The following is a 22,747-nucleotide window of genomic DNA, read 5'->3' on the forward strand; positions in this document are numbered from 1 at the left end:
CTTTTATAACATATACTTCATGTACAAACCCAGATATGAGACCAGACAGTTGAGCTGTGTTAAGAGTCATAATGCTTTATATGAAAAATCTCTTAATTTCAAGAAGTTCTTTCAAAGTAATTGAAATTAGACCTTGGTGGACATTTTGTACATGAAAAATTCTAGAATATTTGAAAGCCTGGATTTAGATAATAATTGCCCACAAACAGTTTATGAAGAACAAAAGCAATTAGACTACAGAAGATTAGTCCTAGAAATGTGATGGCTTTTTAAAGATCTTCCAAAGCAAACACTTGTGTATTTTCAGTATCCATTTCACCAGGAAGTTCCTAATATATTTCATTGTGCTTTAGGCAACAGTACCACCTATAGATAAAATTCACTATAAACAATTTAGCAGTTTCACACACATTCTTTTCTGAGAAACTTCTTACTATATAACTTACTTACTATTAGCTTATTACTATAGCTAATGATGAATAATGAAAACGTAACAAATAAAATGGGGCTGTGGATTAATTCAGCTAACCATAAACTGAAATCACTCAAGTAAATAACTACTCCTCAATAACATGCATTGTCCCTTATCGCCACCCGCCTCTGCCTCCGGCTGGCTCTTCTGAGGGCAGCGACCTTCCCCAGCGAGTTGCCTCGAGTAAGGCAGCCTCAGCCCAGGTGGCGCAGGGCACCTCAGTGGATTTCAGCTCTTTTGTGAAGTCCAAGACAATCAGTCTGGACAAGGCTCTAGCTGTTGGAGGCTGCTCTTCCTGAGGGGGTGATCTCAAGTGGCGCAGAAGGAAACACAGGAGCCAGGGATGGTCTTCAGGAGGCTTCTCTACTTCATCTCCGCCAACAAACCAAAGACCCCGAAGGGCTCGGCTGTCAGGGTTTTATGCACCTACCAAAGGGGGTGTGGTTTTACCAACAGCCAATGGGGTTACAAACTGAGGAAACGGACCAATCAGGGAGAATATTAATAAACAAATTAGGGGATTGAAACTTGGACCAATCAGGGGAAGGATACAGAACTGACCAACCAGGGAACAGAACTGGGGGAGCCAATCCATAGCTGGGGGGGCTCATGCACTGTCTGCTCTCCAAGGGAGTGCAGGGGCCAGGACCCTTTCAATGTCCTCTTCAGAGGCAGGGGCCTCCACAGTCCCTGAGTAAACAGGCTGCAAAAAACTGAATCTTGCATCATCTCAATTATCAAAATTCAAAATTATTTGTATAAGCCAAAGAAATACAAAAAAGTGACATTCAACTAAGTAAAGGTAGTAGCAAGATTTCCATCTGGCCACCTAAACAAATTAAGACAAAAAATACAGTATGGGTTTCTAATAATTAGAAACCATTTGAAGAACTTTACATAGACTGGAATTTTATCTGTGTCTAGAAATCTTTACATCAAGGTTCCATATCAAGACGGAGCTGCAGTGCTCTCTCCAGCAGAAGTCCTCCTTCAAAAGTCATTACCCTTCAAGCAAGTCTGCAAACTTGAATAACTTAGAACACCAAGATATATGTTTAGGGAAGTTATACTTTAAGGGAATCTTCACAGAACAGTTACAGGAAAAGAAACATATCTACAAATTATAGTAAAATACTACTACAACTCAAGTTATCTAAACACAAGAGAACTGACAGACACTTCTGTAATCTCTAGCTATCGAATGTAAGTGAAGATATGAAATACTTGTAACTTTAAACACAATTGCATACTTACAGTGGAATCAGGCAGCTGTGCTCTCAACCCATTTTGCTGCACATCTCCATTAGTTGATTGCTGGGTCTAGCTCTAGCTTTTCAGCAGTTTTATCTCTTGTTTAAAAGCATAACATTCCTGTAAATGCCAGTAAACAGGATTATGGTGACATTTATTTTATAACTCAATTCTTCTCAAACTGGGCATTCCTCACCTGAAACATGCACTCTGGTATATTTGTTCTTACCTCTCCCTCACAACTCTCATTGTTAGTTCCCCATCCTAGTTTCACTGGTATGTGATAAATTCCCAAACTCAAAAGAACAATACATACTACACAGAAGGAAGAACAATGTATCATATTTTTTGTAGCTAAACATACTCAGAATATGTGCTTGTAACTCTTCCTCACTCTGTCAATCAACACAAGTCCAAGCCAACGTGCATTGTTTATTGGTTTCACTCACTTCTTTCAAGGTTCTTTATGAATTCTAAATGCTATTCATCCTCACACCGTTTTCTTCAAGACTTAATAACTCAAAATGGATACAAATCCAAACACAGTAATTCTTTTATCTCTGTATCTGCAAATAAAGCCATAGCTCTTCCACCAAACATGATCAGCAACAAATCTGAGAAAAATACTGCTTAGGTAACTAATTTTGCTAACATTTATATTAAAGCCCTTCCCTTTTCTCCTCTTTTATCGTATAACAACTTTTATGAAGTTGGTATAATTAGTAAAATTATGCATCAAATGAGAAGAAAATAATCTCAAAGACAGCTTCTTTTACATAGACTGACGTGAAAATCCCACTGAAGCCCATGTTGCTTTGATAAAGGTAAAAATCCCTGCAGATCAATTGGTGTTACAATTGTGCCTCTACTACAGTCTCTACTTTCTTTTATCATTAGGGAACCTCCACCTTAAAAAAGTCTATCTATCTTCTAGACTATAACTATATGCAACTCCTACTGGCATCAAAGCAAGCTATCTTTTGCTGGAAAAGCACTATTCTTTTGACATACCCAAAACTCATCCAAGTAGGCACTCCTTGCATGAGCAAATGATCCCAGTTCATAGAAGAATCAAAATGACAAGTTAAAAATGGGTTAGCATCCACTGAAGTATTACAATCAAATTACAGACACGATGGCTGGTGTCTGCCCTGCACCACAGGGCATTTTAGTCAAGTGCAAACCTTGTAATTACTATGCACCTGAACTTCTAGATGTTCTCCCTTTATTAAAATAATCCACATCAACACAAAAACGAATGATATAACTTGGTTTGAAAGTGCTTTGTGGTTATTTTTCTTCAAACCGGTGCTACATCACACAGGATTGGCAACATATAGAAAATGACCAAACAAGTGTGTGTAGCTCTCCCTTTACAGCAGCTCCCTGTCCTTCTCAGACAGGAATAGTATGTAGTAGGCATGGTATGAATGGTCAGCAAGAGAAAAAAAAAAATCTGCCTATCAAAGCTGAACGTAAATGACAGATGGCAACATTCACAGATAAGGTTTCTGAGACAAGGAATAGCCTCTCATATTTCAGACACACCAACGCATTTCAATGTTTTCAATAATTAGTACTACAAGAATATATATGCTCCATTTTGTTGAGTTCAGAACAACGAACCACAGACAAAAGGCATGATGTACTTCTGTAACCAAGAATTTCAACATCCTTTCCTTCTCCATCCACTACACGCCAAAGCCCTAGGCCGATACAAGCCTGCAGAAGCCAGACGAAAAACTATTTGAAGTGATTTGAAAACAGATCGCAGTCAAGGCTCTTAAAAAAACCCGCACCGTTTCATCCACGATATGCAAACAGTTTTCCGATTTATTCCTAAAGACAGGAGGACGCGGCCAGCCCTGGGGGGTTTCCATCTACACCGCCCGTCCGCACCAGCGCTGCTCCCGCCGGCCGCAGCCACGGCCGCCTCTGCAGTGCCCGCCCCGCCTCACCGCGCCGTGCGGGGCTCCCCCCGGCCCCGGAGCCCCCGCGGGCGGGCAGGGCAGGGCCGGAGTGACACGGCCCGGGGGAGAGGGGCCCGGCCCGCCCCGGGAGGGGCCGCTCGGGGAGCGGGGAAGCCCCGCCGGGGCCTGGCCCCGCCCCCGCGCACCTGCCGCGCCCGCGCAGGAGGCGCCCGGGCCGGACCCGCCGCGGGCGGCGATGCGGTACCGCCCCGCTCCGCGCCTCGGGGCACCGGGAGCCGCCGGCCTCCCGCCAGCGGCGCCTGCGGAGGGTGGGCGCCCGCCCGGGCCCGTCGCCGCAGAGCTCCGCCCGCAGCACACGCCCGGAGCGGGGACGGCAGAAGGCGGAGGGACTGGAGACTGTGGCGGCCGGTCCCGCCTTTTCTGCCGGGCGCGCGGGGCTCGTCCGCGGCTCACCTGTTCGGGGCCGGTGCCCCCAGGAGCTCTCCCGGTGCGGGGGACGCGCCCCCTCAGCGCCCCGAGGACGCGCCCGGCCCGGCTGGGACCGCGGGGCGGGGCCGCGGCGCGCGGATTGACGGGCGCGCCAGCCAACCGCCTCGCGGCGCGGGAGCGCGCGCCAATGGGGCGCGGGCGGGGCGGGAGCGCGCGGGCGCAGGTGCCCCCGCGCCGTCCTTGGCCGCGCCCGCCCGCGCCCCCTGGCGGCCGCAGCGGGGCAGTGCAGGCGGCTCCGGGGGGCCGGCGGGGGCGCGCGGCGAGCGCGGGGGCGCGCGCGGAGCCCCCGGAGAAGGGTCAGGGCAGCGCCGCTCGTTCGCGGCCCCTCCCGCAGCACCGGCTGTGCCCCGCTCCTCCCGGAGCATCCGCCAACCTCGCCGAACCTGCAAACTAAAACCGGGGTCAGGTTCGGGGCCGGGTGATGATACCGCAACGTAATGACCGTGTGTGGTCTCCCAAGGCAGTCAAACAGAACTTTATGGGGTTTTTGGTAATTGAGAGTCGTACTTCAGCTACGGGACAGAAGGATGGCGCACCTTTCTCTGATTACAGCTTCTCCAAAAGCAGCGTTCGGGCATCACTACAGGACAACACTGGCCCTGTGCACTGGTAGCCACATGCGGGAGTCCCGCTCGCCCATCAGAGCGGCCTGCGGGTTTGGGAGAACAAAGCTCAGTGAAGGTCTGCAGAGGAAGCTTCGAGATCCTGCGTGATGCTCAGAATGTATATTTAGGTCTCTTTCCAGTCTCCTGGTCACTAAAGGTTTTCAGTGCCTGTCAAACTCAGAGCAGTTTAAACATCTTTAGACATCACAACTAAGTGTAGGAGTGTGCTTTTTCAAGGCAGAAAAAAAAATCTATTTGAGAATAAACTATAAAAAACAACTTTAAACATAGATTTGAGATGAGCTCACAAGTCCTGATGCTCACACCACCAATACCTGTATCAAAGGCACTGTATGGAAGGTATTTTCCTACAATTTACTCCCCCTCAGAGAGGCTAAAGAAAATTAATTTCATATGAATTGCCAATCGTTTAATAGACTATTCTTATTTGAGTTTATCTACTGGTGTACTGCCAAGCAATACACTTTCCTCTAATACTTATAGCATCAGTTCCCACTAGAGCAAAAATACAGAATTCTTTGGCAAAATGTTTCCTGCTCTGTCCTGTATCACTGTACCAGGACATAAAACAGCAGTCCATGGGCTACAGTCTTTCAAAAATATTGAATCAAAAAAATTAGTTACTGCTATTTCTACATGAATTTGGTAAAAAACTATCTGAAAATTACTTAACTTCTTATCTGAATGATTATGAGATTCTGTCAGAGCTAACAATCTGAGACTTGAAGTTCTGTAAAATGGTGGTGTTCACTGCCCAGGTAGTCTCATGCAGCAGGAGAGCCTCTGAAATCCTGGGTATAAACACTGCTCTGCTAACAGTGGAATCACCCAGCACCTGTTCCTCTTGAAGATGCCATGAGGACTGGAAACCTCTCTTTTTTTTGTTCCTATTTTAGGCTTCGGCTATGTACAGCACCTTAAATGACCCCTACAGAGCAGATTAAAAAAAAAAAAAATTAAAAAATAAAAACAGCGAGCGCCCTCTGGTGGAAAAGAATGCAGAGACAAGTAATATTACTTTAGCTGTCATCAGCCATATAATTTCCCTAAATTTTAATGAAATGTTTCTGTCTATAAATCAACTGATTTTTGACATAATATTCAATTTAATTTTTTTCCTAAACCCATGCACATTACAAATGTACTATACAACTTCATATAGTTCATGAAATGTAGCATCCAAGTGATTTGGCTTCATTTCTCTGCATGATTATTGCTGGAAGAGCATAAATTCCATATGTCATGTTCATTTGTTATTCTACCTTCCCCTCAACCTGTTTTCAAGAAGTTTGCATTATAAGTTAAGCAATGGGGCCTGTGTCTGCATGTACACAAAGATCAGGTGAACAGAACTGGTATTTTTTAACCTAAATAATTTTTTTCCTTAGCTGTCTTAACAAAACTTTTTAACAAAATCTTTGTCTTCTATTTTCTGCTTTGCTGAAAGAGGTATTTCATAGCACTTTTTAAACAAGTATCCAATCTCTGGGTCTGTTTTTCCTTGACACTGAATTCAGATGTGCCCGCTAGGATGAAAAAATTCAGGTATTTCAGAACATTCATAGAATCAGAATGATTTATTTGGGTTGGAAGGGACTTAAAAGCTCATCTCATTTCAGCTCCCTGCCATGGGAAGAGACGCCTTCCACTGGACCAGGCTGCTCCAATCCCAGTCCATGGGGCCTTGGACACTTCCAGGGATCCAGGGGCAGCCACAGCTGCTCTGGGCACCCTTTGCAGGGCCTCAGAGGAAGAATTCCTTCCCAAGATCCCATCCAGCCCTGCCCTCTGGCAGTGAGAAGCCATTCCCCCTTGTCATGGCACTCCAGGCCCCTGTCCCCAGTTCCTCTCCAGCTCTCCTGGAGCCCCTTTAGGTGCTGGAAGGGGCCCTGAGGTCTCCCCAGAGCCTTCTCCTCTCCAGGTGAGCACCCCCAGCTTTCTCTGCCTATCTCCACAGCAGAGATGCTCCAGGCACCTGATCATCTCAGTGGCCTGGACACCAGTGCAAGTTTGTTTATCTCACTCCAAGGTCTTGTTTACCCCATTCTGCATTACTTGAAGTTTCAGACTTTGAAAGAAGGGCATTTGAAGGGAGGTTGTGCTGGAATAGCTACACGGACACACTCAGAAACTAACCCACTCAATTCCAGTCACTCCAAAACCCACTGCCAGCCAAGATAACCATGGCCTACAGCTGCACTGGGCCTGCTGCTGTTAAATTCAAGTTGTTGGGTGAGGAGGAGTATACCTACACTTGCTGGGAGCAGCATCAGCCCTACTGATATATGTGACAGAACATAAAACATAAATGCTGCTGTAGGAATGAAGCAGGATGTTCCTCCTCAACAGACCTGCCTTGGAATGGCAGGGATGGATTGCCACCACCTGGCAGGGTATTTTGTTTTGCTCTGAAAGCTGGATGAGGTTTTAGAGCACACAACTCAAATGATCATCTGTTCAGAACTAAGCAATTAATGCTGGCAAAACAGAGAAACTTCAAGAGCAGTTGTCTCTAAAGACTTGATTTCTAGTTGGTAGATCAATATTAAAATGCTTCTTATGACACTTCAGTAATAGCATCTAAAATGGAAGCCCCTTCGTAATTAAATATCTAAACATAGACACTGACACCACAGACTTGCTCTAGAAGCATTTTAATTTACAAACAGCAATTCCGATTGACTTTATACCATAAAAAAAGCAATTTACAAGCAAGAAACAAATTCATCAGAACAAAATAAAGCAGCACAGAAATATTCATGTCACAAATCTAAAAACAAAGTGAATACAAGAGTAAAATATCATTTGAATAAATATATTAAAGTTCATGCTGTAAAATAATCCTTAATGGCAAGTTATTAATTCTTACAGCATCAGCTTAGCTAGCTTCATTTACTTCACGTGGCGATGAAGTGCAGAGGTGTGAGGTTCCCGGTTTATATTGCAAGATAATGACACCAAGTCAAGTCATTCAAACTGTTCAATTATTTATCTTGAAAAATAACCATACAAATAAAAGTTACTTAAAAATACAAATTTTCAGTCAGAAACAAACACTGTTAAAATCGTGCAAGAGCTCTACTTTTAACCAGATCTACAACCAGAGGTTCTCAGGCTGAGTCCAAAGGCTGAAACCCTGGCCTGTGGGAATGGGAGTCAGCAGTTCTGTATCTGCCATGGCAGGAGTGAGCTACAGGAGCAAGAAGCAAACCTGCTCAGTCAGTGATACGTGGCTTCACATCCCCTGAAGAAATACAGGAACACATGTCCCAGGCTTAATTATTTGTTTAGCTTTTTTTTTCTTTTTTTTTTTTTTTTTTCTTTTTTTAATGTAAACTTGTGTAACTTAAGTTAATGCTGCCACAGGGATGTGCAAGTAGTATTAAATCTACAATATTAAATACAAATATTCTGGCACTTGATAAAATATATGTAAAATGCACACAGATTATAAAGTTTGAACATTTTGAATGACTTTACTAAACTTCCAATTTGATCACTGAGTATTATGAAATTTACAATTCATGAAATAAAGAGATTCATATAAAGAATTTACATAATTCCCCAAATACTTTCAAATATAAAATTTAATAAATAACCCTGACCAGTCAAAAAGCACCATTCAAGGGTAAAATTCCCTTGGAAAATAGATTAGGTGTTGCATATTTGAGTCCCTTTTAATGGTTTCGTGTGAAACCTGTTTAGAAAAATGACAATAAAAGAATCACAGTAAACTAATACAAAAATTCAAATAATATATATATATATTTAAAGGTAAAGCTTATTCAATATTTTCCCAGCCCTTGATTTTATTCCTGTTGTTCTTCCCATAATTCAGCCTAAACATATTAAGAGGCCTCATTGTGTTGTCTAAAAGTAAACCAAAGGCTTCAGCATAAAACATGAATTTATGCTGGGGAAGACTGCATTAAAACTCTCCATTTAGGCCTACAGTCTACCCTGCTGACAGTGAACTGACAGTATCCTTTATGCTACAGAAAGATTTCAAACTCAGAAAGCAGAGCCAATCTTGAGGCCTTAGTGACCAAACTGAACTTTTAATACACTGTAAGTATTTACAAAGCTGTTTTCTAAATGTATTTACAAGTTTAAAAGAAATAATATGGAAGATAACTGATAAAGAAATCTAAAATTATAGTTTTAAACCAGAAACATTAGCAAAGGTATAAAATCCTTTATTTTCACAGTTTGTCAGAGTAGGTTAATCATCTAGAGGAAAGGACACTGTCACTGTTTTCACATTTGTCTAGAATTAAAAAGGTAGATTAGGAAGAGACTCAATTATGAACCAGCCTGTATAATTTCATTACTTATTTTGCTGTCAAATATTTCTTCATATGTTTTATTGACTTCTGCATTTATTGTAAATGAAATGTGTAAGAGCTCTGTGCTGAGGACTGCACAGACACGAGACACTGCACAGTGTTTCCACCGTTTGCTCAAGCAGCGGCTCCCCTGGGTGGGCTGGTGGCACAAACTCCCCTCGGGTGACGCCTCGTGTGTGTGACAGTGTCGGTCCTGGCAGCTGTGACAAGGCACGGTGGCACCGCTGCTGCTGCCAGGGGTGACGGTGGTGTCGGGAAGAGCTGCCCTGCCGGTGGGGCTGGGCTATGGCTTGGAGTCAGGAGCTCCACCTGGGGAGGGAGCAGGACCTGCACGCTGCTTGTAGAAAAATGTATCATCTCCTGCCCCTTAACAGTCTGTTACAATGTTTTGAACCTGAACCTGTACAATCAACATGATGTTGGTTTTTGTTTTTTTTTTTTTTTGTTTGCTTTTGTCTGAGACAATTTTGGATAAGTCACTCTTTGGTAAACTCAAACCATTTTAATACATTTACAAATACAAAGAACTAGATTTAAATAATGCTAAGATTGTGACACAGAGAAATTCAAGAAATATAAATTTGTACCCATATCCTGCTATCCTCAAGTCATCCTTCCAGGGAAAAAGTCACACCAAAGGCACCACTGCACAGGTTCAAGATAAAGGGTTAAGAATAACTGTACATTTCTTGGATTTTGCATGTCTCAAACTTAATTTACCAAAACATACTTTTTGCATTTAATTACATGAAACAAACACTCAAGGAAAAACTGCATCAGAAACACCATGTTTTTTAGGTGGGTAAACACACAGACTACCTGTCTTAGACACAGACTATCCCTTCCCGTACTGGAAACAAAATTTCTGTTGTTGCTTCTAGGAGAGAAACATCTCCCCACCCCCTACCTCTTTCTTTAGGCAGTTCTAGGACAAAGAGGCAAATGATGTACTCAATTTCACTGAAACTGCTCCAACGGAGCAGGTGGAGGTTATCCTGTAAATCCACGTTTGCAAGATTAATTCTTATTGCAGACTGTCACAATATTAAGAACTAGTGTATTTAATAAAGCTACTGCACAAATATGCCCCAGCTTCACAGGGCCAAAAAGTTTTACAAGATAGCAAACCTACCTTTTTCTTTCCAATAATTTAGAAATTAGCTTTTATTTTCTAATTTTTGGGAGTTAAACAGCACGTCCACAAATGTATTTTCAGTATCAGCTAAACAAACATAAGACCCAATAATATAAAACCTGTATTCTAAAGAAGTATGTGATTAGTTTAATACTTAATTCTGTTCATCAGGTAGAATGTTAAACAGTAGTGTTTGCCAGTCCATGCTTTTGAGGTCTCTTAAGCCATTGGCTTTTTGTGATATGGGTTTTGTTGGTGTGGATGTTTTGGTGGTTTTTAATTTTTTTTTTAATTTATTTTTTTATTATTTTTGTTTTGTTTTGTTTTAGTTTTTCCTGTTTGGTTGGGGTTTTGGGGGGCTTGGTTTGTGTAGGGAGGGCTTTTGTTTGTCTATTGTTGGGGATTTTTTTCTTGACCATTATGATTATGTTTCACATTTTATATATTATACTGACCTAAATTATGAAGTTAGCACCATATTAAAAACACATATTTGGTGAAACAAAAAAGATTTAGAGTATTTTTAAAGTTGTTGGTAGCTCCTTTGTAGAGAAAAAAACACTGAAAAAACAGAGAAGCCATAGCAACTCTGTAATACTCACACATGAAATAACATATTGCTCAAAATTCCCATAGAGTATTTGTTTTTCTATACAAAAAAAGTACAAATTCCAAGTGTTGGCATATCACTTGGAGATTTAAGTAGGAAGTCAACGTGCACCTGAAAACAGCTCTCTGTGAAGAGACCTATTAAAATACTGCTTGGAAATACTGTGGTTTAAACTACATCTCTCTCATGTTTTAACCAACCATGAAGAGTGATGAAGTTAAGTTTAATTACCTGGTATGGTTCTACAGTACGAAATGAAGGTAGACTCTGAGGCCAGTAAAAACACATTTTAGACCACAATGCTACTTTTAGGTTTGCTAATATCTTTTATATATATATATGTGTGTGTGTGTGTGTGTGTGTATATCTATATTTATATAGATATATCTATCTCTATATATATAAAAAGGTCAGCACCACAGGTTGTCCAGCTTGCATTCTAGACAACTAACAAAACCTTTAAACAATTTAACCATAGTTTAATAGATTTATGGCATTTGGTTTACATATGTTATAAAGCAAAGCTATTAAAACAAGGTAATTCACTTTGCTCACTTTTGCACACAAAGTAATAGTTTAATAAAATGAATACCAAACAACATTCGTTTAAAACCAAAACCATCCTCCCAAAGTCCAAAGTTCTGAACCTTAAGCAGAGAGGAGTCCTAAGAGTTGATAGAGTGGCATATGGTATTAGCCTTGACATACTTCTACATTCACCTCAACCAGAACAGGGAAAGTGAAAGCATTTTATATATATAAAGCGAATTTATATATATAAACAGACTCACTACCAAAACCAGTTAGTAAGAGTGAACAGATTTCGCTGAGACAGGAGAGGAATCAAAGCTGTAATATTCTCTCTCTCCACTGCTGTGTAGCTCATTACCAGCAACAGGATTTAAGAAATAAAGGAAATTACAGCTTCTTTGAGCATTCAGCAGAGCTGCCAATCTTACTCTAATACCTTTCTCCACTGGCATTTGTGTCTCACCAGATCAATCAGCAGGGACACTTCAGCAGACTCTTCCTAGCCTTTCCAGAACACTGTCTTTATATTCTGAGCATCTTAAAATATAAAAAAACAACCCTCAAACAATCCACCCTCCTTCAAAAACAAAGAAAGTACTTCTGAAGTCTCCTCCAGAAACCATTTCTAACTGATTTCCAGAAGGTCAGGAAAATTAAAATGCTGTTACACCGTACTGAAGATTACTGAAAGAATAAAATACTTTAAAAATGCATTAGTAATGTGCTTGTCTGTGTTTCACTTGGATGTAAGCTTTTAATCAGATGTGTTAGACATTGCATGAATTTCCACACTAGAATCCATGGCTTCAGAAGCTGAAGCATCATTATCTACTTTCTGTTCCACAAATGCTTCTGTTCTGTCTGGAGACTCAACCCTGTTTCTCACTTCTGTAACCCCCGGGTGATTTTTTCGCAAGTGCTGGTTTAGTGTACCCTGGAAAGGAAAACATTTTCCACAGATCTCACAGCGAAAGGGTTTGTCATCTGTGTGACCACGAATATGATACTCGAGTTGGTCCTTACGGGTATATTTCTTTCCACAAAACTTGCACACAAAAGGAGTTATTCCCATGTGCAATCGCATGTGTCGATCAAGGCTCCCTTTCTGGTTAAAAGATTTGCCACAGTAAATACAAATTAGCCTTTCATTGTATGGATACCAATGACCTCTTGCATTTCTTTCCCGTGGACTATTTTCATATCCTGGATTACTCACCATGGATTCACTGTCAGCCCCTTGCACCAAGCCCTGGACATCACTATGCAAGTGACCCGTAGGTACTCGTTTTTGGCGTGCACGACCTCCTCTGAAACAGCTCAGCATTGACCTTGAAGGACTTGTATTGCTCAGGCTTCCAAAGGTTTCTGACACACCTGTAGCCTGTGATGAGGCATGGGTAAATGAATAAACATGTTGTAAAACAGACCCATAGGAACCAACATTTACTGCCACCACCTGCTCTCCATCTACCATTTCAGTGTGATATCCATCATCGCCAAGGGAAGAGCTATCAGAGCAGCTTGGCCTGTCAGACTTTTCCATTTTAACTTTCACCTCTGCAATCTGACTTTCCCTTACTATCAGGTCTCCTGGCTCATGATCACCTTCAATCTGAATCTCATATTCAGAGATACTCCCGCTGCTCCCTCGGTCTGAATGCCCTTCTTCTTGCAGACGACCACGCAGAGTTTTGCCTGGAGTAGTTTCCATGCGAAGATCGCTGCCTGCTGTTGATTGTCGCACCTGAGAGCAATAGGGAGGAGAGATCTCAATAGGGTTCGCAAAGTAGCTGCTGTCTTTAACACCATTGCGATTCTCTGAATTTTCTTCGGCACCAACGGTGACGGAATCAACATCACCAACACTGATCTTTGAATGGATGCTCTCCAGTATCTGTGTGCACTTGTCAATGACGCACTGCATCTGTAGGAAGCTAGCTGCAGTCAGAAAACTGACAACGTCCTTCAGTTGCAAGGACATCCTTCCAGTGTAACAAAAAGAAAGCAACTGTTCAAAAACATTGGGGTTTTTAATAACTGATATAGATAGGCCACTCATGGTGCTTAATGCTGAATGGTCGCGGAAATAGGGAGAACTGGCAGCTAAGACGGCTTTGTGGGCGCGGAACGGCTGACCCTGGATGTGCACGATTATGTCACAGAGCTTCCCTTGCAAGCGCAGTTCATTTAACTGGCTCAGAACAGTGTTGCTGTACTCTGGCACATCAAACTGAATGAAACTGCTGCTGTCCATTTCTACAGATGTAAAGAGTAATCTGAAAGAAAAATTAGGAGATTTAAAACAGAGAACGAATACTGAGTTTTCCATTTCAAAAATAAATGCTTGCAAATGTTTAAGTTAAATTCCCATATTGATTGTTAAAGGTGCATTACAACAAAACAGTTAGCATAAATACTCGATGTAATGAAGATGTAGAGTCTTAATCTACACATTTCTTGCATTTCTATACTTTGAATTATCCCTCCGCAACTTCCACAGTGCAATTGCTCAGAATACATCACAGTCTCCCTGGGACAGTCTGTCCTCAAAGAAACTTTGCAATTTCATTCCCTGGCAAGAAGTGCAGAACAATCCATCCTCCCAAAAGAATAGCAATTTTATGGCCATTAAGCAAGATAAACACTTCAGAACCCTGAGCAGGTGTTCAAGCCTGGTATTACAATGCTACTTGCAGAGAACTGCATTGTTGCATTTCCCAAGAATGATTGTTGGAAGGTACTTCATGAAGTTTTGAAAAATCTCCTAAGGAAAAGTCACAGGCATTTGAAAGAAAAGTGTTTGAGCCATCCATGCACTTTCAATTTTCAAAAAATCTTTTGTGATTTTAATTTTTGTTTTTAACAAACCATGTTGCGAACTTTGAATCTCATCTGACACAGCAGTGATTTCCTAGCTAGAAAAATCTGACATTTAAATTGTAACCTAACTTAAAAGCCACGGGTACTCAAATGCCAGAAAGGACATTCAGAGAGCCCTTAAAGAAATGTATAGAGTCCCAAACAAAAGCTAAAGAAAAGCACTTTTCACAGTAAAAAGCATGCACACACACTGTATCAGCCTGAGAATGCCGATCTGCAACATTACCTTACGTTTCCAAGACTGGGCACTCATCAAGCACCCAAACACCTTCAGTCTTTAATTGCTATTCTAGTTCTTATTAATGCAGAAGTCTAAAGACATAATATTGCCACCATACCTGCTTTTCCAATTGAACAAACAGATCTCAACATCATCCATTGACTTCAGATGCAGGAAGCATATCCAATGTATCACAATATACTAGTGGATTTTTTTTTCTATTATGTTACATGCTGTAATGGGACATATGAACAATTTAAATCAAATTATGAAAATTCAGTATTCTAAAAAGAAAATCGACAGGTAGAAATAAGATAAAAAGCCTAAAAGGAAGCACTGGAGCTCTATCAGCTGACCCTCACTTAAAACTAACATTCACAACCTTCACAAACGGAACAAAATGTCTTTTCAGCAGACACAAGAAAGCCTGCTTCCTGACTGGACATTATATTTCACTTAGAAAACTGGCAAAAACTCTCACAGAGCATTCAAAATCAAGTTATCAGGCTTTCTAAACATGTTCTCTAACTCACCAGTGTCATTACCCATTAAAATGGGTCAACGGGACTTCATTTGAGTTTTCTTGGCCGAGATGTAAAAGCAAGAAAAAGGACATTTTATAGGCTCTTATATCTGAGGTGGGAAATAAGGACTGCAAGATGGCTACCAGAAGTGATATGACTGCAGCAATCCATTCAAAGATGGCTTTGGCAGGACAGATCTTTTATTCAGCAAACAAAGCTACAAAATGGTTCAGAGTTGTGAGCTAATTTAAGTCAAAAATCAAACAGCACAGCACATAACCTATTCCATCTGTGGGGTAGTTACATGGCAAAATTAACTTTGCTTTTCTGAGCATTCTGGCAGTTGTGCAGAGAACCACTATCCCATTCCCATGCATAAGACAGGAGTTTTAGCAGTTGGATGCATGTTTGTGTTACAAATGACTGTTTTAAGGTCACTTAAAGACTCACCAGGGAGGAGGGAATGCACCATCACAATCTGTCACCTCCACTTGTGTCTGACAGGGCAGCAAGCTTCTTAGAAACTCAACATAGGAAACCTTTAATTTGTGGAGCTTATTAGCTATGCACAGATGCAACACCAGCCACTCCTGATTAAGTTTCTCTGCTAAATGGAGGAAGAGTTTTTCTTGACTTGAAGTGACATGAATGGACAAATTACCTGGGTCAGAGACTGTGTACAAACCCAGCAGCAATAATTTGGCATTCCAGCCTAGGATGTAAAAAAGTTTGTCACATACAGATGTGACAGTTGCATTTCTCCTTGTCCCATACTTCCCAAGGGCTCTTACCTAGCAAAATGGAGAATAACTTACTCCTGGAGAAAATATTAAAATATAAATTGTCACCACTAGCACTGGTCTAGACAGAAGGAATGAATTAAGGATAGGCACCTGAGAAGAAAGAAGATGGACATTTTATGCCTTCCAATGAGGAAAAAAAAAATTCTGTTCTTTTCATCATGGCGTCTCTAGATGAATTCACAGTCCCTGGGACATGGCCAGACATTGAAATGAAAATGGACTGTAAACACATAGCAGAGAAAGGGTGAGAATCAGAAGGACATCAAGGAGATAGGGGTCCACTCTGATCCTTGTCCAGCATGACTGTCAGAACACCCCATTATCTCCATATGCATATACATATCTGTAAGTAACTCTACATCCTTGTTCTCAGAGTTGTTTCATCTGTCTTTTGGGAAACAAAGAAGCTTATTTTGCTTAAGATGCTAGGAGTAAACAGTACATCCTGGCAGTGAGTTGAGATGATGATGGAGTTAAAGGACTGTAAGTCGGTTCATCAGTGTAGCAGAAAAGCAGTAAAAAGCTGCAACAGGAATCAAGGCAATATATAGCATTGCTTTGAATGCAAGCAAACAGGTCAAGCACATACTTTTTAAAAAGCAGTGCACAAGATTCTATACCAATCTACTTAATGCAGAGGGACCTTGTGCTATTTAGGCTCAGTGTAGTCATATAGAACAATAGCTTAGAATTATGACAGTTTGGGCGGTCCTGAGAACTAAGCAACTTGACCTGGACTCAATGATCCTTTTGGGTCCCTTCTGAATCAGAATATTCTGTGATTCTGTAAACTCACAGCAGTGTCATGTACACTCATTGTTAAAAAGCAATGCGTTTCGTCTTGCTTTAGTTTTCTTTCACCCCTGCCTAGGAGTTAGTGTAAAGTTAGAGCAAAGTCCTGTAAAATTTGAGTCTGAGCACCTGTCTACGATTAGGTCCTGTCTTAACCTTTTCTCAAAAGTAGGTCAAAGTGTTTAAGGTTTTCATATTATGTATCCAAGAAACTGGCTGAAGGCACAGGCCAAAACTGGACACCAGGTTCACTAAGTCCTAGAACGGCTCTGTGTTGTGCCTCATGTCTATTTCTGTAGGAGATGATGCAATCACACTCAAAAGAATCATATAAGTTCTCTTTGAATCTGCACTACATTTATTCATCAGGATTTTATACAGCGAATGTAGCCCAGAAAATGGCTTTAGTAGTAGTGGATCACTGCCCTATATCTTCAAACAAAAGTGTTCATTGAAGTAACCTGTGAACATCAGAGTGATGGGCACTTAACAATTCTTACTGGATTTCAAAAGAAATTTGCTTTAAAAACTATGTTCTATGAAAACTCTTATTTAATTTAAAAAACAAAAATGGATGTTGACAAACCACGTTAGGTATTTAATTTTACTGACATCATACATCAGCAGCAGCGGAGAAGCATCATATAACTATAACACGAAGCTGTGTGTCTGCCAACGTAGTATTAGTTTCTGCTTCCAAGTCTGCACCTGTTTAATTTCCTTCACTCACTGAAGTATGATTCACCGTTCCCACAGCCAGGTGAATGACACAAATTATACTCATTTTAACTCACACTAAGGTGTGAGAAACGATCCCTTGCATTTTCTTAAATTAGCTCAGCAACAAGGAATCCTTGGAAAAAAACCCACATTACAAACCGTTACTGTTGTAGCATGTCTGTGAACGGGAATACGTAGAAAAGTTTGGAGGGTCATAACGAAAATTAAGACAAAAACAAAACAAAGTACTCCATGACACAAAAAATGCCTCTATTCATCAATAAGTGACAGGATAAGAGGAACAGCCTCAACCTGCAGCTGAGGGAGGATCAGGTTGGAAATCAGGAAGAAATTCTTCACTGAGAGGGTTGTTAAGCATTGGAACAGGCTGCCCAGGGAGGTGGTGGAGTCATCATCCCTGGAGGCGTTAAAGAAACGACTGGATGTGGCACTCAATGCTCTGGTCTGCTTGACAAAGTGGTGATCACTTGAAGATTCGACTTGATGATCTTGGAGGTATTTTCAACTTTAGTGATTTTGTGATACTCCCTCCATACATTACTGCTCAGAATACAAAGCAACATCAAGAAAATAATCAGGTTTTTGTATAAATCAGTGCATTCCTTCCTTGCATTTTGTAGGAGCTAGTATTTGCACCATCTGTGTGAGAACTCAGGACATAACTGCAAATATGTATCATCATTTAAGAGAACTTTAACCTAGGAATGTAACCTTATCAGCTATAATCATGGAAGTTTTTGGGTAAAAGCCTTCACCACTCTTACTCCTTACAGACTGCATTTGCATCAGTCCTCAGATTTACAACAGCCACACTAGATAACACTAGCTGTATCAAACTGCCATCAAGTATGTCACAGGCTGGGCGGGGGTCTCAAAGACACTCTTGATATCTTGACACATCTTTGAAAGTAGGGAAGTGACTCATCATAGAACATTTTACCAGTTTATATCTCTCATAACAGTGAAATATTACTTATCCTTTAAAAGTCAACATATAGTGCTCTTGGATGGCCTTAAATAAAGTGCCACACAGCACTACTGCTGTACTGAAACTCCATCCCCAAAGCAGAGTAAGCTACCCCACTGATAAAAAACCCCAAGAGTTTAATTTTGCAGCCATTAAAAAAACCCAAAACTAAAGGAGGGTAAGAAACCCACAAAATCTCCCAACAACTGAGATAATTTTGAAGTACAACAAATTTCTAATAATACAGACAACACAATGCAAATATGTAGAATTTTTTTTTTTTTTGCATTAATTCTTCACTTTCTCCAAGTGCCCACTGGAATCAAAGAAGAGGCAGTTTGCCCAAATTATCTGTAGGAAAGCAGACAACAAAAGCTGCACGTGGCATATTATTCATTGGAAATCAGCCTTGAAAGTCAGTCTGCTTCATGTCTGGTTTGGACTACAATACAAAATCTGTTAGGTGACAACTACACAACCATTTAAAACTTCATTACTTTACCTCATAAAAATGCAGAAAACGCTCACTTCCTCAGAAACAGAAGCCAGTTAATACAGGCTGAACTGTGTAGCTCTTACACTCTTGCATCTACAGGTATCAGAATTGTCCAGTGAAAATTCCTTCTCTGCAGCTGGACAGGCCACATTTCACCCAAAGTACTGAACACCTGCAGTGAACCCATGAGCAAAGCTCCTGCCTGGCAGGTGGGAGCTCTGGCAGTGCTGTGGGACACAACCTCACTAACTCCCTGGGGAGGGAAGAAGTAACCCCTGACACTCAGTTCAGTAAAGCTTTACTAACTGAGACTTTCGTCTAACAAAAATTTAAAAGGATTTATTTTTATCTCACCAAGATTCACAATGTGATTAACAGAAGATCACTTTGAAGAGTGGATGACTTTAGCATCCAAATAAAACCAATTTATTTCGATGTATGTACATACATGGACGTGCATTCATATACACATGCCAATACCACAACACTGCAAACTCATTCTCAGTGGTCAGCACGGTGCAGCACAAATATTGTTGGAACTGCATATTCAGAATTTTATTTTAAAAAAAAGTGACCATCCTATTTGAGCAAATATTCAAAGAAAGCAGGTATGAAACTGAAGTCCAAGTGACACCTTTGTCCCTTATTCTCTTCACTGTCTTCCTCACAACTGATTGCCTGTGTGGAAGTGATTGAAAGGGCAAAAACGAAACACCTATCAATGCATAAAAGTAGCTTCACCTAAAAACTAGAAACCTCAGTAGAAACAATCTCTTAAATCTTGACTCTAGAAATCAAATTACCACAACAATAGTTCCAGGTACGTACTTATTTCTGAATGTTAAAAAAAAAAAGTTACCAGGAGGCAAACTGGAGATAAGCCAAGATCAAAAGGTGCCTTCCAAATCAAACTATTCTATATGTTTATGATTCCAGTATAAACAAACGTATTGTGCCAGATAAATAATAGGAAGGGGCATGCTGGTGATACATACACTTCAAAACAGCAAGATCTTACAAGTAATGATCAAAAACTTTTATTTTGTGCACAAATTTTACAATATCCCATTATGTAATGCTAAACTGCCACATTTTCTGAATACTTGACAACTTTGAGATGTCACTGCCATTATAAAAACCCTCCAGTCTGTATTTTGAGACTAAGGATACAAATATATATATATATATATAGCCAGAACTTTCACAAGTGGGAAGAGAGCTCTTGAACCTTCTGATATTACAATTTTATTTACAACCAATGTAATACTCAATCACTATTGTGCATTTTAATCTGTCCACTTTCTTTTCTGGTTCGTTCTGTTTTGTTTTGCCGGATTTTTTTTTAACAGTTGCCATTCTTCATCAAATTGTTGACTTTTTGGCTCGGGTGTTTCTTTTAAGCAATGAAGTGACTATGTTCTCTAGATATCAGCAAAATTTTTGGCAGTAGATTTACAATAGCTGTGCAGAGCCCATTTTCGTGGTATTTTCCCAGCAGGCTGCTTGGGACAGATGGAAGAGTTTGAAGCTGTCCCTGGACAGGCACATTCTGATCCAGATGTTGAGTGTTCTATAACACGTAACAACTGCAGTGCAGCTTAATCCTCTATCACTTGCTTTCCCTTGAAAACCAGGCTTATCCTCGTAAATGTTTCTGAGACTGTTTTGGCTCGTTCCAAATTAACTCTCAACTCTGATTTACCCTAAGCCGATTCTAATTCTGCACGCTGCGCACACCTGCCGGGATTTGGAAAGACCTTTGCATTACAGAGCTTGGGGTTTCACCAGAACTTCCATCTTCTCTGAGGGAAGAGCGGCAGCTGACAGGTCCCGCAGCTCCCGGCAATAAACACTCCCCGAACGAGGTGGGCCCGTCCCGCCCGGGACGAGGGTTTTCGGGCCCGTCCCGCCGTGCCGAGGGTTCTCCGCCCCGCTGGGGTTCCGGCAGACCCCGGCACGGCACGTCCGCCCTCGCTCCCCGCACGCCAGAGCCGCCCCGGAGCCGCCGGCCGGCTCGGGTTACCGACAGCCCCCGCCGGGCACGGGCGGGCCGCGGCCGCCTCACGGAGCCGCTCCAGGGCCCGAACCGAGCCCGGGCCCGCCGGGCCGCGATCGCCGCCCCCGCGGGGCCTGTCAGCGGCCGGGACCCCCCCGCCCCACACGGAGAACGGACCCGCCCGCCGGGAGCGCCTTCCCGGGCCCGAGCGCCCCCCGCGCCGCTCACCTGGGGCTGTCCGGGCTCTCACATGGCGGATCCCGACCCGACCGGCCCGGCCCGCTCCCACCGCCGCTTCCCGCCCGCTCCCGCAGCCACCGGCACCCGGAACTGATTCCGCCGGCCGCCGTTCCGCTTCCTGGTGACGCCCCGGCGGCGGGCGGTGCCCCGGGAACCCGCCCGGGAACCCGCCCGGGAACCCGCCCGGGAACCCGCCCGGGAACCCGCCCGGGAACCCGCCCGGGAACCCGCCCGGGAACCCGCCCCGCTCCCGCTCCCGGCACCGAGCCGGGCACTCCCCGCCCCGCAGAGCGGCTCCTCGGGAAGGCAGCAGGGTTGGAGCGGTGGCTGGAGCCGGGGCGAGCGCGGGCAGAGCTCTCCGAGAACTCCCGGGTTGTGCAGCTCCAGGGGAGAACCCGCACTCAGAACAAACCCCGATGGGCAGTCGCGGGTGCAGAGAGGGAACTTTTGGGGGAGGACATCCCCCACTCCGGCTGTGAACTGCCACCTTTGCTGAGCCAAGAATTAAAAAGTTCGTCTGTGTTACACTGGCATTGTCACTCACAGAAATCACTTCAGCAAGTATGCAGGAACTTTTTTTTTTTTTTTTTTTTTTTTTTTTTTTTTTTTTTTTTGAGTTATCCTGCACATGCTTGTAGGTCAGGTAGTGCAACTATTCAGTTTATGAACCAGATAGTTCATATACTACTTGAAAACAGTAAGTGAATGGTGCCAATGGGTCCTGCTGGGATATCCACCTGCACACCACATTCTGTCTTCTGGAGGTCTGTCTTTCTCTCCCGTTAAGACACAGAACAGTCTTCATACATTAGCATTGAATGCTGATCAGGTACAGCACTGGCCTGGAAAGCATCCTGGCCAGGGCACAAATAACACAGTTAAAGAACACAGAGACAAATTGTATTTGTTCAATCGGATAAAAAACACTCAAACAACTAATTCTCAACAGGCAGAAAACTGGGCATATTCTTCTGTGTTCAGTAAATGTAACCAAAATAGAAAATTAATTTTCTCGTACCATATTCCATTTGAATTTGCTCAAGACTGAGTGTGCTACACAAATATTGACTTCTCCAGATACTGGCTGAACATGCTTTCAGTGAGAGCGAGCTCGTTTTTTGCTGAGGTAAGCAAGCAGCTGGGACAGTTCCACAAGGACTGAGTAGATGGAGGCTGGACAAAATCAAGTGTTGAGTACCTAAATTTAGTCAGGGAGAGAAGGAATCCTCACAGGAAGGTAAGAGGAACTTAATATTTAATACTTTTTGCAGCATGAAATTTCTTTCATACTTAGACAAGAAAAAAATTCTATGTTATCTGTACCTACTTCAAATATACCAAGAGGCCTTTGGGACATGCGGCTGCTGCTACTATGAAGTGAGTGTTCTGGAGTTTTCCTATCAGCATGTACATTCTCTATTGTAACTTCAGAGATCACCATTCTACAAAAAACAGTTACAACAAAATCTGTTTGACAAATTTGAACTAGCATGGAAGCCAATTACCTAAAGCAGCAAAGAAATGGGTCCAATTCCACAAATTCATCAAACCTACTGTGTCATAAAAATTAGGTTTTTGTTTAATGTTTTCTTAGACTAGGCTGGCCTGTTATCATAATTTCAAGAAGACACATTACTAGATACACTCTTTAATATATTTAATAAAGTTATATATCAACAACTTTTGGATTTGTACTT

General features: G+C 42.1%; 2 protein-coding genes across 10 annotated transcripts in view; both read right to left on the minus strand.

Moving 5' to 3' along the window:
* Positions 1 to 4,206, minus strand: part of RALGPS1 (Ral GEF with PH domain and SH3 binding motif 1) — a 66,585-nt gene extending 62,379 nt beyond the window's left edge. For 5 of the 6 annotated variants that reach the window (XR_014591467.1, XM_083876069.1, XM_083876068.1 and 2 more), the window contains exons 1-2: positions 4,108 to 4,206; positions 1,727 to 1,843 (exon numbers count right to left, since the gene is read on the minus strand). The gene's annotated coding sequence lies outside the window, so the exon portion shown is untranslated. Of the gene's footprint in view, positions 1 to 1,726; positions 1,844 to 2,734; positions 2,780 to 4,107 lie in introns of those variants that run through there. The other variant, XM_083876070.1, reaches the window with a different exon arrangement.
* Positions 4,207 to 9,501: 5,295 nt separating this feature from the next.
* ZBTB34 (zinc finger and BTB domain containing 34) lies at positions 9,502 to 21,134 on the minus strand. 4 transcript variants are annotated; one of them, XM_083875615.1, is made up of 4 exons: positions 21,039 to 21,134; positions 14,610 to 14,724; positions 12,608 to 13,667; positions 9,502 to 12,325 (listed from the first exon to the last, which is right to left on the minus strand). In XM_083875615.1, exons 2-4 carry the CDS (start codon positions 14,648 to 14,650, stop codon positions 12,146 to 12,148), a joined length of 1,281 nt encoding a protein of 426 aa, XP_083731741.1. In that variant the 5' UTR covers positions 14,651 to 14,724; positions 21,039 to 21,134; the 3' UTR covers positions 9,502 to 12,145. The 4 variants fall into 4 exon arrangements, with proteins under 4 accessions (XP_083731741.1, XP_083731739.1, XP_083731738.1 ...); XM_083875613.1 differs by adding an exon at positions 18,821 to 18,907 and having other exon boundaries at positions 9,502 to 13,667; positions 21,039 to 21,122; XM_083875612.1 differs by having other exon boundaries at positions 9,502 to 13,667.
* Between the last annotated feature and the right edge of the window lie 1,613 nt (positions 21,135 to 22,747).

This window comes from Zosterops lateralis, assembly GCF_965231275.1.
Source record: "Zosterops lateralis genome assembly, chromosome: 20".
NCBI classification, from domain to species: Eukaryota; Metazoa; Chordata; class Aves; order Passeriformes; family Zosteropidae; genus Zosterops; species Zosterops lateralis.

Excerpts from the sequence above, each read along its gene's own strand:
- ZBTB34 (XM_083875612.1), bottom strand. The coding sequence starts at position 14,650 with ATGGATGATGTTGAGATCTGTTTGTTCAATTGGAAAAGCAG. Across the intron at positions 13,668-14,609 it reads TTGTTCAATTGGAAAAGCAG|ATTACTCTTTACATCTGTAG; the intron begins GTATGGTGGCAA and ends TTTTTCTTTCAG.